At 39.4% G+C, this 19660-nt stretch overlaps 2 protein-coding genes across 2 annotated transcripts; both read left to right on the top strand.

Moving 5' to 3' along the window:
* The first annotated feature begins 2318 nt into the window (after positions 1-2318).
* Positions 2319-3532, top strand: LOC131219092 (uncharacterized). The gene has a single exon (XM_058214118.1). It carries the CDS (start codon positions 2410-2412, stop codon positions 2977-2979), a length of 570 nt encoding a protein of 189 aa, XP_058070101.1. The 5' UTR covers positions 2319-2409; the 3' UTR covers positions 2980-3532.
* Positions 3533-11787: 8255 nt separating this feature from the next.
* LOC131249317 (uncharacterized) lies at positions 11788-12405 on the top strand. The gene has a single exon (XM_058250001.1). It carries the CDS (start codon positions 11872-11874, stop codon positions 12403-12405), a length of 534 nt encoding a protein of 177 aa, XP_058105984.1. The 5' UTR covers positions 11788-11871.
* Positions 12406-19660: the final 7255 nt, after the last annotated feature.

Genomic DNA, 19660 nt, shown 5'->3' with positions numbered 1-19660 from the left:
TGTACGTGAAAAGAAGCTTTGACAAGCTAGACAAACATGGATGGAATGGCCCTGCCTGTGAATTTTCACTTTTGTAACCTTTCAGGAATAAAACTAACTTTTATTTATTTATTTATTTATTTTAGAAATGCTCCACTGCTCATATCTGTTTAAGTTATAGTGCTTTTAGTTGTGTCAGTTCAGTTGGACAGCTCAATAAGTTGATCTGGGCTTTCCATTAAATCCAGAATGCATTTCATAGGATACCATATAAAAATCATGCTAATCGGATCATCCAATCCATCTTTGGTTTGGCCTTATTTTTTGCAGCCATCCATTTTCTAAGCCATGGATGGGATGGTTACAATTGCCTGACAGAAGTGATTCTTTAGATTGTGAAGCAATTCATGATGGATCTTAATGAATCGATGAATCAAATTATTGATTGAACATATTTTGTGTAAGTGTTCTTAGCCGTCCATATTAAATACCATCTATCAAATGGTTTATATTTGTCAGATCAGTGTGATTTTGAATTATAGCCCATGAAATATGCGTTGGACCTAATGAACGGTCTGAATTTATTGATTGGACTATCTAAATGTCTAAATGCAACTAGGAGCACTCTAACTTATTGTGCCATGAGAGCACTTGAGCATCTATCCAGAAGACCAGTCACCCACCAGTCATCCAAACACTATCATCTTACGAGAACTAATCACGGATAGCCAGCTTTATTAGAACTTATCATGCAGGCCTATCCTTGCCACTAACATCCCAACCATATCATGCAAACGGTGGGACCCACCATAAGCATCGCCTGGCACAAAACCAAGCTAGTCTGCTCATCAGGTGGGCCACACCATTAGAACCAATGGACTAGTCTGATTCAACATACAAGCTCAGCCCACTTAATGAACCAAGGGTTCATATTTTCAAGTGTTCATGGTTTAGGGTTTAGATTGCAATAAACTCTTTAACATTTTTTATAAGTTTCATTGAAGCCTAGAACATTATAGGTCACGAATTTGAGAGTATTTTCCATTCTTCTCTAATTTTCGTTTGTTGTTTATCAAGATGACCCGTGTTTTTCCAAGGCTGGTAGAAGAACTCCGTGATTCTATCATTTCTTTGAAAAAAGGTTACTATATCATGCGGCTGCAATTTTCTTCTCATTTCTTACTTGTAATCTTTTATTTATTTTTTCAATTTTACATACACATGCATGCATGATGCTGGCATGTGTAGAAGTACACAAGAAAATACACTAGAAACTTCTAGAGTGTTCTCTATTGTTACCCATCTTAGACACTATTGAGTTCTTGGAATGGCATTTGTAAGTGACCTTAACCAACAGCTTGATGTGTGCATGGAATCTAATCCATCTATCATGCGCGCCCCCTCATGTTCTAATTGGAGCCCAAAAATCAAGCTGATCTAAACCTCAGGTTGGTCACACCACATGGAACAGTCAAAAAGGGACGTCCACCATTAAAAAACTTTCAAATTTTGTGGGACCCGCCATGTTTATGCATGCCATCAATTCCGTTTAGAAGATCGGCCCCACCAAGACAAATGGACGGAAAAAAAATAGGCCATTCAAAAAACATATGGGTGGGCCACACCATATGGTTTTAGAGGTTTTAGCTATAGTTTTACATGGTGTGGTCCAACTAAGTTTTGGATTGGCCTAATGATAGACAGATTAGATGTCGTCCGGCTCCACACATCACGCCCAAGCCACAACGTTTTGTGGTGGATCCAGCCTCCTATTTGATGTCTAAGCATTCCATGCACGATATGATCTCCTAAAGCTTCTGTGCGTGAACGCAGATACCGAGAAGATAATTTAGACCCCACGTAATCTTGGGCCCCGTGAAATGATCTTGTACAGTAGATTCACAGCTTGTATAGTCCATGCACGCTTCTAAATACATGTACAAGGGTTGTATGTAGAAGGTTGATAAAACGGAAATAACAATATTATACAATTTCTGCATATACCGTACAAAATCACACCAAGATCACATGGGGCACAAGATTATGTGAGGCCACTGTAGGAACGTGCATGTATGCGCGCATGCAGACAGTTGCAAGAGAGTGGAAATTAAATAAGTGCCATTTATAAAAATAAAAATAATATGGCTAAATATTTATTTATGATAATGTCAAAATCGATAGCAGGTTCAACCACTTCATGAAAAATCTAGTGCATTCATGACTTCTCTTTTCAACCATTGATTGTAGGCACGGGTCTTTCCGTGGGCCACACACATATGCATCAAGGGTTCTCATGAAGGTGAGAAATTTTCTATAAATTCAGCTCTAGGGAACTTAACTAACTAACAAAGATATACAAGTTCTTAAACTCCTTCAATTAGGTTTTTCTACTCTCCAAACACTCCAAACACTTTCAATCTCCCAAGTTTCATGGCGCCCAACGGAGAAACCCTTGTTAATTCCTATACTAGGAATGACTTCCGCAAGCCTCCAGGTCTCTCAATGCAAGGACTCCAGAGAGCAGTGTCAGACCTCTCCTATGAGCTGAGCAAAGAAGCGATGGACACGAAGCTCACGCCCATCTCCGAGGTGGAAGATGCTAAGTGTGAGTGCTGTGGCATGTGCGAGGAGTGCACGCCAGAGTACATACGGCGAGTGCGTGACAAGTTCCGTGGGAAGTGGATATGTGGGTTGTGTGCTGAGGCAGTGAAGGAAGAGGTAGAGAAGAATGGTGGGGTAGAAGAGGAAGCTTTGAGTACACATATAAGTGCATGTGTGAGGTTTAATAGAATAGGTAGGGCTTACCCGGTTTTGAATCAAGCTGAAGCTATGAGGAAGATACTTAAGAAGAGTAGTCAGATGGAGGGGAGAGGATTTAGGGCTAAGTCCAATAGCCCTAAAGATCATAGGGGGAGTTCAATGAAGGGAGGGATTGCGAGGAGCTCGAGTTGCATTCCGGCGATCACGAGGGAAATGAGCGATCGGATTTCGCTTGGTTGATTGGCCTGATCATAGGGCTGTGTGTGTGAACGTGCTTGTTAGGAGGGTGGTGTGCATGGGTCATTTTGGTGAAATGGTCTTTATTTGCTCCCTTTCTCTTGTGGGTCATTTTTTGTTGAGTTATCAACATTCCTACATTTTGCCCATTAGGGTTTTTGGAGAATCATATTTCTCCTCCTTTCCAACGGGTATTTTAGTTGGATGACTAACTATCCTGGCAATCAATACCTTTTTTTCCCTGTTGGGTTTTTTTTTGGGTGGCGCTGTCATTAGGGTTAGGGTTATCTCTCTTATAGGACTCGTACTCATCTTCTCTCTCTCTCTCTCTCTCTCTCTCTCTCAGGTATCACTATGACCTTGCTCCACTTTGACGTACAATGACTACGGAAATGAATGTAACGAGGGCTACTTGTCAGAGGTTATGAAGACCAATCACAATGGCCCCCACCAACCCATTATTGGATCCTAACCAACTTCCTATTTGTAATTTGTAAGGACTTTAATTTCCCGAATAATGTAATTCGAATGATATAATATGAATGACTATTTTCAATTATTGTGTTTATTGATAATATTGTCCAAAATCATGCCCCAATACACCGCCAAATGCCACACACATGCCAAATGTACCACCTTGCATTTTCAAGTAAGCCATCTAATTATATAAATGTACCACTTCAAATATAGATGTGGCCCATGATCGTCCATTAATCCTCACCAATATCAGCAACCAAGATAATAGAAGAGTATATTCACACACGATGTGGTATCTACTGTCAAAATAATAAAATTAAATAATAAAATTATATATATATATATATATATATATATATATGTGTGTGTGTGTGTGTGTGTGTGTGTGTGGAAAAGGTACTATGCGCTCGACCTCACGATAAGCTCCCGTGAGGTCGAGCTGTGTGGGCCCCACCGTGATGTGTGTCGACCATCAACACCGTACATTTGATGGGTCCCCTTTAAATTATGGGATATGCCAAAAATCAGTCATATACGGAACTCAGGTAGGCCATGCCATCTAAAATCATGTGAACACATGCCAAAAACATATAAAAGCTGGTGGGGCCTACCTGAGTTTTGAATGCTGCTGAAACTTGGTCTGAACCCTCATCCAAGTGGGACACACATAATGGATGGGCTCGATTTGCAAACCACATCTCGATAGGCCCAAAAAATTATTATGAATGTTTTAATGGTGCACGGCCCCTCTCCACTTCTGTACGTGGTGTGGCCCACACAAATCACGGATTGACTTGATTTTTGAGACCTAGGCCCACGATGGAATGTTGCATCTGACTGATGGGGTAGATGTTCGAAACGCATCACGGTGGGACCCACACAGCTCGATCTCATGGGACGTTCCCATCAGCTCGAGCGCATAGTACCTTTTCCCACACACACACACACACACACACATATATATATATATAATAAATGTGTTTAGATAGACATATTCCAATAAATCTATCTAAATTAGTTCATCGAAACCCAACTTTGGTTGTTACTTACGTGCCCTTAGAGTTCAAGGCTACAATATCATGATGTTTATGTCCCATATACACGGAATATGAAGCTCTATTCAATGGTATATCGTCACGTTGCATGCAAGTGGGCTTCCTTTGTGCTTGTTTCTTTTCTGCATAGTAAAGAAAAACGGTGACGAACCATGTAAGTTTTGTGGTTCCTCATCTACTTTGCTTTGCCATTTATTTCTTCTAAGCTGCCATTGCTAGCTTGATCTTTGGGCTAGTGGATATTAAGAACAAGGCTCCCATGTTGAACGACTTGGATCTTTCACAAAGTTCCTACAGTTGAATGTGTTAATTGCATGGTTCCTGCCAGTATAGGCAGAGCTGTCAGAGTCCAGATCATCTTACCATAGCCACATGGACCCATTTTGATGGGGGCTGGATACCCACTAGATCTGTCAATGGAGTGTACCGAGCTCGACACGGGCAGGGGCTCTGAGGGCCCCACTGTGATGTATGGGTTTTATCCACACTTTCCATCCATTTTTCCATATCATTTTAGGGTATAATACTAAAAATGAAACAGATCAGGCTTCAAGTGGACCACACCACAGGAAGCAGCGCTGATAATGACGCCCACCATGTAAACCTTCTTATGACCCACCGTGATGTTTATTTTCCATCCAACCTGTTCATAAGGTCACATAGGTCTGGATGAAGGGAAAACACAAATATCAGCTTGATCCAAAACTTCTGTGGCCCCCCAAGAAGTATTCAACGGTAAACGTTTAATCCCAACTGCGTGGTTCACTTGAGCCTAGGATCTACCTCATGTTTGATCCTATACTCTAAAATGATATGGAAAAATGGATGGACGGTGTGGATAAAAACCATACATCATGTTGGCTCATCAGAACCCCTGTCTGTGCAGAGCCAGTAACATGTGGAGGTAGTACCCAATCCGCATGCTTCAATGGACTGGACCCGAGCTGAGCTAAATGGAAAATTTTCAACTGGCCCGGCACCACTAGTTCAAAACCAATGCCAGTTCAATACATGTATCTACAATCCACTGTCTTGATAACCTTCTTATATCATGAACGGGTCTGACAGTGACTTCTACTGGTTGGTCCAGCTCCAACTTAACTCAGCCAAAAGCTAGGATTGGATGGGCTTTGAGATGACTTTTAGGCCCACAAAATAATATAGATGGGCCACAAACAAGATCATAACGTCACCGACTAAGAGCAGCCCCTTTTTGGAAGCTATGGGCCGCCTGGGTTTGAATTCAGGCCCAATAATAGATGGACAGGTCATGGGTATTCACCTATCCAACCTGTCAGAACATTTTTCACGTGATGTGTGACCGTCATCCAATCCGTCCATCACATGTATTACCTCATTAAACGCCAAGGGCTCAAAAATAAGATCCATCCATGATACAAGTGGGCCACACCAAAGGAACGTCCACCCTTGATTTGATTAGGAACCACCGTGTTTTTTTTTTTTTTTAGTACAATCCAGACCATTCTGACCCTTCATCTTGTTTCGATGAAGGGTCATGCAAAAAAAATCAGGCTGTCTCGCAATTCAGGTGGACTCCGGTGAAGAGCATGGTTGGGCATACCCTCCCACATTGTTCCCTTCTTTTTGTGGTCCGCCTAAGTTTTTGATGAGGCTGATTTTTTAGTCCCAAGGGTTTCATGAAGTGATGCATCTGATAGATGGTTTGATCATACCTTAGCCCTTGAAGTCCATATTCAATTCTTAAACCCGAGTACCGTGGCACCGGGTCAGGTGGGGTTGGTCCGGTCTGACCCGATTACAAATAAATGGGTCGGATTAGATCAGGCCACAGGATAATGGATTGCAAGTCGGGCTCAGGCAGCTTTGACATAAAACCAGATCCGGTCCAACCAAACAAGCATCCAGCTTGTCCGAGTCATCAATCCATGATTGAAACCATATGTATCGATCCATCTGTCAGTTCCTGATCCTCTTGGTGTAGACTGGCCCAAATTCATCCTATCTCCACATATAGACCCGACCAGATATCTGGCTTATTTGACATGGACCCAACCCCTGTACCCGAACCAAGTATTAAAAAATGGGCTTTCCACACTGATAATTGGGACAGATATGGAACCCCCATCGACCCATTGGTATGAATGATCTTTGTCGTTGATGTGATTTTGCCTTTCTTGCAGTTGAGGGTTTCATGATGGGGCCAACTAGCTGCATGATCATATATATCATCCTGGCTGTCTATTTGGAGGGCCTAGATTGCACCAAAATCACACGGACATAATGATCGTATAGACAGTGGGCTCCATAACCATGCATGCATGCAACGTTTACAATTACTACGATGCATGGAATATTAACCAACGTGCGTGATTTCCAAACACCCTAGCCAATGACCCAATAAAATGCACCAACGGTTCACGTTGAATCAAATAATATTTTAATCCATAGTATTTTTGGTGCATGGGTCATTTATATTGTGTTGTTGATGTTTTAAATTTGTGAGTATAATAGAGTTTGTCCGTATCTTTGACAGACTGCTCGATGCCATCAAACAAGTGCTCGATGCCATCGAAAAGATTCGAAAAATTATGATTTCTTGTTGAAATGTTTTGGTGATTTCTTGTTGGAATGTTTCGGTGATGTCTCGATGTTATTGATAAACATGTTGATACCATCGAAGGTGTCATCAAGCGCATGCATAGAATTGTGTAAGTGCGAGATTTGTTTTCAATTTTGATTGTGACTCTATAGAGGTTATATATATATATATGTGTGTGTGTGTGTGTGTGTGTAATTGAAATTTGAAGATATAGAGAAGTGTTCTAGGTTGTTTTTAAATTCATTCCTAAGGGTTTTAACTGCATAGCTTGAGGAGATTCGACACTTGTTCGAATTAAGTAATATCTATCTCTTGCATTATTATGGCTTTGTGCCGTGATTTTTTCCACAAGAGTTTTTCTATATTAAATATAGAGTGTTTGTGATTAGATTTGATTGTATCATTGAAATACTTTACTTGATTCATCTCTGTGTGCTTCCATAGATCCCCAACATATGAGACCCTTCATTTCAATGGTCTGAATCATTTAACTATCCTCCAACTTGGACGAATTGAAAACCTAGCTTTCACTAAAAATTTACTCGGGATGCTCACGTTTTGGGCTGGCACCATTGGTGTCTATGGTTTTAACTATCCAAACCCTTGATATTATGAACGATTGTGTGGATGGCCCATGGGCCAAAAAGTATCCCAGATGGGAGATCCCAACCGTACAATTCTCTGGACTGTGTCCTGGTCATCCAGTGTTTGGTCTTATTTCAGTTTAATGTGGACCGTTTCCTTGTTTCTTATCTTAACCATCGGTTGTGGGTCATTCATTGAAGGGTTACAGCTGTCCACTTGATGAGATTTTCTTGGACCGGTTTCTCTACATTGAAGGCTGCGGATTTTGGAATGCTTAGCTCACGTGGATTTTGAATTGTTAGGAACGTAGATCTTCTTCTTCTTCCTTTGGATATTGTTCAAAAATCACGAGGAAGGCTACTTTTCTACCATCCAATTAAGGAAAGAATAGGGTAATCTCTACCATCAAAAGGAATAGATGGGGGACCATTTTGGGTCATGTTGTGGTGGTCCCTCCATTTCTTCTCTTCCCTTCACACGGATGGCATGTGTTTTTCTTTTTTACTTTTTCAAGTTTTTATCTCTCTCTCTCTCTCTCTCTCTCTCTCTCTCTCTCTCTCACATCCCATTTTGCCATTTATGGCAACTATAGCTACAACAAGTGGAGCGGATTAGAGTAACACCTTAGTGGTTGTTACCCTTAACGCGTGGGGCCCACCTTGATGATTTTTTGTATATCTATACTGTCCATCCGTTTTTACATCTCATTTTAAAACTTGATCCAAAAATTTAAGAAGATATAAATCTCAGGTGGGCCACACCATTGGAAAGAGTGGTGAATGACCAATAAAAGTTTTTTGTTACCCATAAAAGCTTTCAAATCAATCTGATCTTTATATTTTCCCTTCATACAGGTACGGTTGACCTTATCAACGGGGTGGATGAAAAATAAACATTAGCATGGACCATAGAAAGTTTTTAATGGTATGCTTTCAATCAACACTGTTTCCTGTGGTGTGGTCCACTTGAGATTTTTATATTCATAATTTTTTGGACAACCTCCTAATATGGGATGGAAAAACGGATGGACGGCGTGGATATACAACACATCATTAATATTGGCCCCACTGTAAGGCTAACACCTAATCCACGAAACTAGCCAAGTATAGTTCAATGCCAAAATCCGACTCATATGCAACCTCACTTCAATAGGAAAAAAAGAAGTATGATGCTCCATATTCGTCTTGAACACTTTCTATCCTCTCTCCATTGCTTGTGTTTGTTTTGGAGATGTCATCCCGAGGATAGGACTCAGTTTGTACAAGTGGGACCCATAATGGTTGAGTGATCCGGACCATAGAGTGTTGGGTCTTGCAGCATATGAACCATCAATGTTAGAATCCTTAGATCACAACCATTAGACCGGAAGGTAGTTGAAGGTAGCCTCTCCAACTGTCGTTGATGTATGCAGAAGTACTTCTGCTGTTTATGTTTAGGTCCTGCTCTGGCTAGAAGTTTTGGGTTTGGTGAGGTTGCTCCTAATTCTATATGGTGGGGGGTTTTGTGATAGGTGACTCACTTCAAAAACCCGTATATAGATTTCAAATGGCCCATGCATTGATTCAGCCATCCATGCTCTAATCATGTTACATCTTTAGACATTGAGGAATGCAGAAGACGTACAAAATACATGATGCAAACGAGTATGTGTGGATTTTACGTGTACCTATGGATTTGTTTACATATGAGTGCAGCTCACACATGTCCATTGATCGATGTATAATAATACATAATCATACATGTATATATATACACATACATGTAGATGCATGCGTATTAATAGTAGTGTATTCAGTGTTCGATCGCATGAGCACCAACTCAACGGAAGCACACTCGAACCAGATAATTATGTTACTCTCACGTTATTCTTATGGTGATGACCCTCAAGGGCATTTATTTCTAATTATATTCTTCTATGTCTTGCCACTTGTCCATCTTATCATCCTCATTTTAGCATCTTACATCCCATATTGAACGTGTTTCTTAATTGCCGTACACTCTATCCCATAAAGCATGTCTAGTTTTATATATAATTATCCCGTAAAATTTTCCTTTTAATAACATGGGTACATGATGATCATATAAAACTTTAGATACACTTCTTTATTATAATGAGATTCTCATATCCTAAACTGCAATATAAGAGCGAAGGATCCAGGAACAACAAGGAAACCTCAGCAAGGGTTTCACCACCTGATTAATTTATAAAATGAACAATCAAAGAAAGGGTCGGGACTCTATGCCAAATATATCAACATATTCTTTAAATTATCTTTCTTAGTATATCCTAGTTTAGCTTAGTTTCACATAGCTATTGCATAGCAGCTCCTGCTATAGTACCTTAGGAATATAAGTAAGTTTCTGCAACTTTAAGTGTATGATTGTGATCATCTAAGTTTCTATTTAATTAATCACACTTGGCTCGATTGTCTGTTTTGATAGATGTATTATGTATTTATCTTTTTCCTTTCGTTTATTCATTTGATTGTCTAATAACTTTTTTATTATAGTGAGCACCATTTTCAAATATTAATAAAATCAATAATTTTTTGTCTTCTTTAATATGTATGTGTACCCTTATTCCTTTAAGAAATGCATTGACCTTAAAGTATTGGTGAAAGAACAAATTCTTAAGTCCGTATACTTACATGTATTATCACAAGGTAAAATGAACTCGTTCAATAGAGCTAACCCCTACCCTTTCACAAATCATCTAAATAAAAGCACAAACATTAGTGGTTGAAAGGGCCCTAGAAATTTGATCTTAGTTTTCAACCTATTCAACTTAATGCAAGGGGACACCAGCGGTTCAGTCAAACTTTGAGTCAAGTAGACTCTGGCATACTTGCACATTTTACCCACACATGAAAATTCAATCTATACCATCGATCATACGAGTGGTCCAATTTGATTGAATTAGCAACAATAGTATGTAAAGTAGTATACATAACTCACCAAGATGCTAATCTATGATTATCATCATCTAAGATCCTAATCTTGGATCATCCTATCATAGTCTAAGGTCCTAAATCTTAGATTATCTTAATTTACTATCCTAATCTACTCTAACAGTTCAAACCCTAGTAATCTTAGATTATCCTATTGTCCCTCGTGAGCAAGTCACGAGCAAATTAAATTGACGGGTATAACATTCTATGACTTCTAGACAGCATGTAGGATAGACTTCGTTCCATGAACCAGGCAGATCACACACATGATCTTACCCTTATCTTAGCACACACACATCCTGAGCACTATACTTGTGTTACGACAACTGGGTGGGCCCATTGATGCAATTTGCACATCTTAATAGCTAATCACAAGCAGCTCTATCTAACAAAATATATAGACCTTTTTTTAAAATTTTGCTTTGTAAAAGGGCCTCTAGAGTGTCAACATCTCAGAAAAAGCCTAGTCAAACCCTAGACACCTTATCTTTCTTCCGTTCAACGTACGAATTTCTTGGAGAACCTCAGCAGCCCAATGGTTCCTCATCCTCAAACCCTAAACTCCTCTTAGCTGTAGCTGCAGAAATCTCTATAAAAGAGCATACAATCCACCCTCTTATGAAGAAAACTTCATAGAAATAGACCATGACCATAATATCCAAACCAATGTACGGAGAAGGACAACCCAGTTTCCTGCCACCAATGGTATTTCTTCTTCTCCTAATTTTTATTATTATAGTAAAATGGTTGTATGCGAACAGTATGCTTGACGAATTGGTGTGCACGATATTTTCCAATATCCAATAATGGAGTTTAGAATCTTAACACACATTTCAAAATGGGATTTTGAAAATTCTCATTTTGAAGTGCTTGCTAGATTTCCACTAACCATATCTGTAAATGGGCGGGCGATACGATCGGAATTCTTCTTGTGCACAATGCGCATTGAAGTTGCACCCTCGTTGTTGTTCTTATTAAAATTGTGCATACACATCTTATTTTAGACTTGAGAGTTGGTGAACACCAATCTCCCACCCTCTTAAGGATTCTGGGAATGTGGTCACCCTCCGTTTTGAAATGCATGATCGAGGACTGTACATTTTCAGATTGGTGTGCGCCGCCTGACTCTTTCCACGTCCAATGCGATGCCCGGAAGTCTGGCGGGTCATAGGTGTCATCGTTGTTGTTATTGCTAATTGTAGTATTATTGTCTTTGCTTAATATACTCATTAGTCTACTTAGTAAGCTAATGATTTTTATTTTTTATTTTTTCTTTTGTTGTATTGTTGGACAGAATGATCAAGGGCTGAGACAGGCCATATCCGACATCACACCTGAAGTGGAGAAGATTACTAAGAATATGAACCTCAGTGTCCAAATTAATGATGTTGAGAAGGCTGAATGTGAGTGTTGTGGGCTCTCTGAGGATTGCACTCCTGCCTACATTGGCCAAATCAAGGACTTGTACTATGGTAAATGGGTTTGTGGACTATGCTCAGAAGCTGTGAAAGAACATATGAATAGAGTTCCAAAGATAGCCATGGAAGAAGCTGTGGATTCTCACATGAACTTTTGTAAGAAGTTCAACAGAACTGCAAGACTCAACCCAAATCTCTCCTTGGCTGGTGCAATGAGGGAGATTGCAAGGAGAAGTTCCCAATATAGGAATTCTAAGAGCCTGACCACATCAAAGATTGCTAGAACCAACAGCTGCAATCCAAGGATCAACTTTCAGATCAACAGGCCGGGCAGTAACGATCATGTGGAAGCACGAAAATACTGACTTTGTGATCAAGTTATATTTATCCTTCTTCTTCTTCCTCTCTCTCTCTCAAGTTATATTTATTATTCTTCTCTCTCTCTCTCTCTCTCTCTCTCTCTCTCTCTCTCTCTCTCTCTCTCTCTCTCGTACACTCATCCCATGTCCAATATGATATTATATTATATGCATGCTATTGCATGAATCAAAGTAGTACAAATCTTCACAGAGGCTGCCTCAGAGTTTCCTGTTTGCAAACAGAAACTATTGATCTTATGGGCCCCACGTGTAAGCCCCTTTTGGGTTTATCCAAGCTATTGATCTAATGGGCCCCACATGGATGTATCATAACCAAAAAATCTATTAAGCCCAAATTTCTTTGCCATCAAATCTTTGGTCTTTCCTCTATTGAATGTAGCTTATTGGGGCATTTCCTTTCCACCATGTATTTGCATGCGCCTAACAATAGAATTGACCAGTTTGAGGAGATATTTTGAGCATGGTCCATCTATGATGACTGCCATCAAATCAATGGCTTGGATAAAACCAACCATAGGTCTTGATGAGGGATTACGTGATGCTGGATCACAATAAGAGTGTTTCTCATTCAACGTTGAACTCACCAGAAGGGACCTACTTTAAGTTATCCAGACCATTCATCTAGTAGGGACCATTAAGGATGGTGTTCCTTCCTTCAGACAAGCTTAACCACCTTGATGGGGCCTTGTAACTGAACAGCTTAGCCAAAGGTCCAACGGCATGCATTAAATGAGCCAAACATCCACGGATTGCAAGGGCGAGACTGTTGGGGCACGACTTATTCATGATTCGCCCAACTTCCTAATGTTCGGACCACAAAAATGTGGGCCTGACCTATATCGCTTCTGGCCGAATCGTCGGGCTCCTCTGACAAAGAAGGCATAGTATATGTGCGTGTACATTCAGTCTACGAATAATGAAATCAGATTGCGTACTAAGTTACTCGGTATTTTATCGTACTGAGTAAAATCTGTTGGGCCGGCTGCTAATGTATGTGATTTATCCACACTGAGTTGAACCCAAAATTGTAGCATATCCAAAGCTCAAGTGAACCATACCATAGGAAATAGTGGGAATAATGATATCCAATATTGAAACCTTCCTAGCTAGGGGTCCAAAGTGATGTTTATTTGTCATCCAACTTGTTCGCAAGATCATACATACATGGATGAAAGTAAGACACAAATATTAGCTTGATCAGAGCCTTCTGTGGCCTCAATAAATTTTCAATGGTAGACATTCAATTCACACTATTTCCTGTTGTGTGGTCTGCTTTAGTTTTAGATATGCTTTATTATTTGGGATCAAGCCCTAAAATTATCTGTTAAAATGGATGGACAATTTACTAAGTGGATAAAATACACGATGGGGCCCATATAGTTTAGCGAGTTACTCGGTACATAATCCACTTCCACAAAGAGTGCACGTGCCTGTGTGTGTACACACACACACACACGATGGACCCCATATAAGTGAGAAATTTAGGACTGTGGACCCCCACCTTTTATCCAGCTGGTTTTATGAAACAATACAAACTTTGGTTTCAACTTAGACCTGCTCGTACGGACAGCGAATTTGAGGAAGAAAATACCCAACGGATTGGGTACTCCGCCTGCCACCAGCCAATGGCGGATGGTTGGTGGTCTGTGGGCCCCACCATGATGTATGCTTTTCATCCATGCCGTCCATATATTTTTCTAGATCATTTTATGGTATGAGACCAAAAATGAGGTATATCCAAATCTCAAGTGTACCACATTACAGGAAACAGCGTTGAATGAGCGTCGACCATTAAAAACTTTTAGGGGGCCCACTGTGATGTTTTTGAGAAATCCTCCCCGTCTAAGTTCATTCATAGGGTCACGAAGACCACGATGAAGAGGAAAAACAAATTTCATAATGATCCAAAACTTCTGTAACCCCTAAAAGGGTTTCAATGGTAGACGTTCAATTCCCCACTGCCTTTTACAGTGTGGTGCACTTGATAGTTAGATCTATCTTATTTTTCGTCTCAAGCCTTAATATGAACTCGCCAAATAGATGGACGGTTTGGATATAACACAGACCTCATAATGGGACCCACAAAAGCAAAACACGAAAAAGAAAAAAAGTGCCTTTTTAAAAAAAAAAAAAAACTGGAAGAACTTTTTCTCCCTTACATTTTTCTCTAATACATAATTATGTAAATATGTATATATAAGTATATAAAAATATTTTTCTATCTTTTAATTCATTTCTTTGTCTATTTATTTAACAAGCATATCTTTTAAACTAGAATGATTTTTTATTTTTTTTATTTTACACACACACACACACCCACACACTCACACTAGTGGAATTTCACCACCTATGGATACGTGTTGAAACTCCTAAGAGTCTACCACCCGAGAAAGAGTAAGGATCCAAACTAGAATGATTTACTTAATGTACCACATGATTTTGGGTAGGAGAAGCTAATTTAGCCAACCAACCTAGTTATTTTCCAAGATTCCATCGGGTCGATGGTGGAAAATCCATTTCATTCACTTCGTGGTCAATTTCAATCACTTCGCGGTCAAACTGAAAATTGAGTGAGCCAAACTGGAAATTGAGCGGGACAAACTAGAAATTGAGCGGGCCAAACTGAAAATTGAGCGGGCTAAACTGGAAATTGAGCGGGACAAAGTGGAAATTGAGCGAGACAAACTGGAAATTGAGCGGGGCAAACATGAAATTGAGCAGGGCAAACATGAAATTGAGTGGGGCAAACTAGAAATTGAGCGGGGCAAATATGAAATTGAGTGGGACAAACTAGAAATTGAGCGGGGCAAACTAGAAATTTAGCGGGGCAAACATGAGGTCTATGTTAGGGACTGAATGCTTTTTATATAGGGTAGTTGCTATGGGAGAGAGTCTACCCATTGTAGAACTCTTTCACTTACCTACGTCTTCTCAATCTTTCACGTATAAGGAGAGAAGTCATTCTTGAACATAATTATATCTTGAGTTGTCTATAGTACTTCATGCCTATAAAACCATATATACCCAATGTAATTAATTTAAACCAATCATTGCATTACCAGATGAAAATATGCCATACATGGCCAATGATTCCAACATTCTCTAACTTGGGATAATCATGATATTCTTCAATATACAATGTATTATATGGTCCAGGGTGTAATCCTTTCAAACCCTTAAACATGTCTAGCAGTAACACTTCTTTCACTTCTAATGAAATTGTTGTCTTTCATTAGATATTAGAGATTGGATTGACAAACACAATAACCACTGTTCAAAACACAATAACCACTGTTCTCAAAGGCTAGCTTGAAATGATATTTACTTGTCACTAACTTGTGCTGGTGTAAGGTATTTGGCTTTTAGGGCCTATTTGGATATCCCGAAATAAGTTACTTTATATACCTACAATAGTAGATAAGTAAGCTCGGCAAGCTCGGTTTAAGATCAATTATAAGTAACTTTTTTACTTAAAGTTACATAATCACTCTAGCTCGGTAAGCTTGGTTTAAGATACAAGTATCAATATATATCGAGAGTGTCTCGATAATATCGAGATTCAATCTTCGATATATCAAGCGTTGCTCGATAATATCAACTTTGCCTTTGAAATGTTCAGCAGCCAACACTGAAATTTCAAGTTTGCCCTGCTGAATTTTCAGTTTGCACCGCTGAATTTCATGTTTGTCCCGCTTAATTTCTAATTTACCTCGCTAAATTTTCAGTTTGCCCCGCTTAATTTCTAGTTTGCCCCGCTCAACTTTCAGTTTGCCCTGAAAGTTGAGCGGGGCAAACATGAAATTGAGCGGGGTGTTTTTATGCAATTTGTTTTTATTTCTAGTTTTGATTATATATATTGGTGTAATCGATATTAGGGTTATTGCTAATATCATGTTTGTCCCACTGAATTTCTAGTTTGCCCCACTGAATTTCATGTTTGCCCCGCTTAATTTCATGTTTGCCCCGCTTAATTTCTAGTTTACCCCGCTCAATTTCATGTTTGCCCTGCTGAAATTCATGTTTGCCCCACTCAATTTCATGTTTGCCCCGCTCAATTTCTAGTTTGTCATGTTGAATTTCATGTTTGCCCCACTCAATTTCTAGTTTGCCCTGCTGAATTTCATGTTTGCCCCGCTAAAATTCATATTTGTCCCACTGAAATTCATGTTTGCCCTGCTCGATTTCTAGTTTACCCCGCTCAATTTCATGTTTGCACCACTCAATTTTATGTTTGCCCCGCTCAATTTTATGTTTGCCCCGCTCAATTTCTAGTTTGCCTCGCTCAATATCATGTTTGCCCCGCTGAATTTCTAGTTTGACCGCGAAGTGATTGAAATTGACCAGGAACTGAATGAAATGAATTTTCGACTATCGACCCGATGAAATCTTGGAAAATAACTAGGTTGGTTGGCTAAATTAGCTCTCCTACCCCAAAATCATATGTGGTACGTTAAGTAAATCATTCTAGTTTGGATCCTTACTCTTGCTTGGGTGGTATACTCGTTTCAACACCCGATTAAGATTTCGAGTATCCATAGGTGGTGAAATTTCACTATTGTGAGTGTGTGGGGGTGTGTGTGTGTAAAAAAAAAAAAAAAAAACCATTCTAGTTTAGGAGATATGCTTGTTAAATAAATAGGCAAAGAAATGAATTAAAAGATAAAAAAATATTTTTATATACTTATATATACATATTTACATAATTATGTATTAGAGAAAAATGTAAGGGAGAAAAAGTTCTCCCTGCAATAATAATAATAATAATAATAATAATAAATAACCAGATTGCCGCGGCACTGCCGCCAAACCGCCGCAGTCTGTGTTTTTTTTAATTTTCTTTTGTGGGTCCCATCATGAGGTCTATGTTATATCCAAACCGTCCATCTATTTGGCGAGCTCATACTAAGGCTTGAGACAAAAAATAAGATAGATCTAACTATCAAGTGGACCACACTGTAAAAGGCAGTGGTGAATTGAACGTCTACCATTGAAACCCTTTTAGGGGTTACAGAAGTTTTGGATCATTATGAAATTTATTTTTTCTCTTCATCTAGGCCTTTGTGACCTTATGAATATATTGGATGGAAAATAAATGTTATGGTGGGCCCTACAAAATTTTTAACGGTGCAAATCAATTTTCCCGCTGCTCTTTGTGGTGTGGTCCAGTTGATCTTTGGATATGAATTTTTTTTTTTTGTATAATGCTCCGAAAGGATCTCAAAATATGGATGAACATTGTGGATATAAAAAATACATAGCTGTGGGGCCATGTAACTTTGATCTCTTTTGATTCGCTGTCCGTACGTGCAGGTCTAAGTTGCAAAACAAAGTTTGCAGTGTTTCATGAAAACAGCTGGATAAAAGGTGGGGTCCTCAGTCCTAAATTTCTCCATATAGTTTAGTGAGTTACTCGGTACGTAATCCGCTTCCACAAAGAGTGCGCGTGTGTATATTATTATATTTGTGTGTGTCTTTGAGTTTTGGATATTTCTTACTTTTTTCTCGTGTCCCCATCGTTTTCATGGCGTGGCCTATTTTAGTTCATATGATTGATTGTCCTAACATGAGATTGATGAAATGGATGTCACATGGATATCATGGTTGGTCTAATAGAGTTCTTGGAACAAATGGATACGGGTGGAGGAGGTCACACAAATACCGCGTTGGTTTCAAAAAGCTTTTAGATGTAAACACGGATAGAGGACCTTATATATAACAAAAACATTGAAATGGGGCCCATTGTCTGAGCCTCAACTACCATGTTGTTACCCCACCAGACCGGTTTGCGCTTGCAGAATGATGTTGGTAAAGCCTTTCGGGCCAGGCTGGGCCGCTAGGCTGTCAAACTTTTTAGTCTACGTCTAGCCCGTTTACAAAGGGGTTTAATTTTTAAGCCTGATCCTGACCCTTGAGCCTCATAATCCATCCCAATCCCAGCCTGCCCGAAAGCTCATCTGGCTGGCCTGGCCCATTAACAACCCTAGGCAAAACCCAAAGAGAGAGGTTGGGGATGATCTGAGCTAATTTCACCCGAGTCTTAACGAATCGGTTTCATTCAGCCTGAGATACCTTTTAAAAATCTCAATTTGTACCATTGAACAAGATCATCCTCTTCAAAACCCGAGTTAACTTGACGAGTCAGTTTCTATGTATAGAGGTCGGTACTACCAGAACTTACTATAATTTCGGCTCTTGTTAATCTCTATTATATATAACCTAAAGTAGCTTTTGGATATTTTTTCCCTGACAATTGGTTTCCTTAGCAAGGATTTATTTATTTATAGAGCATGTGAAGACATCTCAAATGAAGGTACCGATATTTTTGGGGAAATAATGTGGTAGTTGCTTGTCGATGACTTGGTGTAGATTTCATCCACAAAAAAACCATTGATGAACTTGATTTTAGCTGCACTTTCTGAGAAATATCTCGGTTGCAAAAATCTCTCTCAGCAAAGTCGTGAGACACTAATTTCGTGCAATCCATTGTAGGGATCCCGTGGAAGTTGTGGGCCTATTGTGATGTACTTGTAACATCCACTATATTCATCAATTTCACTAGCTCATGAGAAAATACGAGCTCCAAAATTAGGTAGATTCAAAACTCAAGTGGGCCACACCATAGGAAATAATGGGAGTGAACTCTCATCATTGACAACTTCCAGGGGCCATGGAAGTTTTGGATCAAGTTAGTATTTGCTCCTTCCATTGTGAATGACCTGATGAAACCAGTTAGATTTTAGCCGCAAAATCCTTTATAGGGCTTAGATTTCACCCACAAAAACTCACAAAAAACCTCTCAAGGACTTCTCCAAATTCCATTCTCTCACCTCATCTCTTTCTTTCTTTCTCCATGTGCCTGTCACATGCCACTTTTCCTGCTTAAAATTAAAAAAAGACCATCCATTTTCAGAGAAAAGACTTGAGTGATCAAAGGCTTGAGATTTTCTTACAAGACTCTTTAGTATTTGTATAAACAAATTGGATCATTAAAAGAAAAATGCATGTCTAAAGGCTAAAGTCCGAACGCATATATAGAACAATAGGATCGGCATGTGTCCTGGCAAACCTTGGTACATGGGTTCCAACCCATGTCTTAGTAGTAGATAGAGTGCTTGGGTTTTCACCCTTTTCTTAATGGTAGATGGAGTGGTTTTCAACGTTAAGATTATGAGTTCGAGTGCCCACGTGAGGTGCGTGTTTGTTTGAAATTACTATTTTAAATTTCAGGCCAGTTAAAATC

This window comes from Magnolia sinica, chromosome 1 (assembly GCF_029962835.1).
Source record: "Magnolia sinica isolate HGM2019 chromosome 1, MsV1, whole genome shotgun sequence".
In the NCBI taxonomy this organism is placed as follows: Eukaryota; Viridiplantae; Streptophyta; class Magnoliopsida; order Magnoliales; family Magnoliaceae; genus Magnolia; species Magnolia sinica.
This window is presented reverse-complemented; position numbering and strand designations above follow the sequence as displayed.

Bases quoted from the DNA above. Each gene is read 5' to 3' on its own strand.
- LOC131219092 (XM_058214118.1), top strand. From the start codon at position 2,410: ATGGCGCCCAACGGAGAAACCCTTGTTAATTCCTATACTAGGAATGAC.
- LOC131249317 (XM_058250001.1), top strand. From the start codon at position 11,872: ATGATTTTTATTTTTTATTTTTTCTTTTGTTGTATTGTTGGACAGAAT.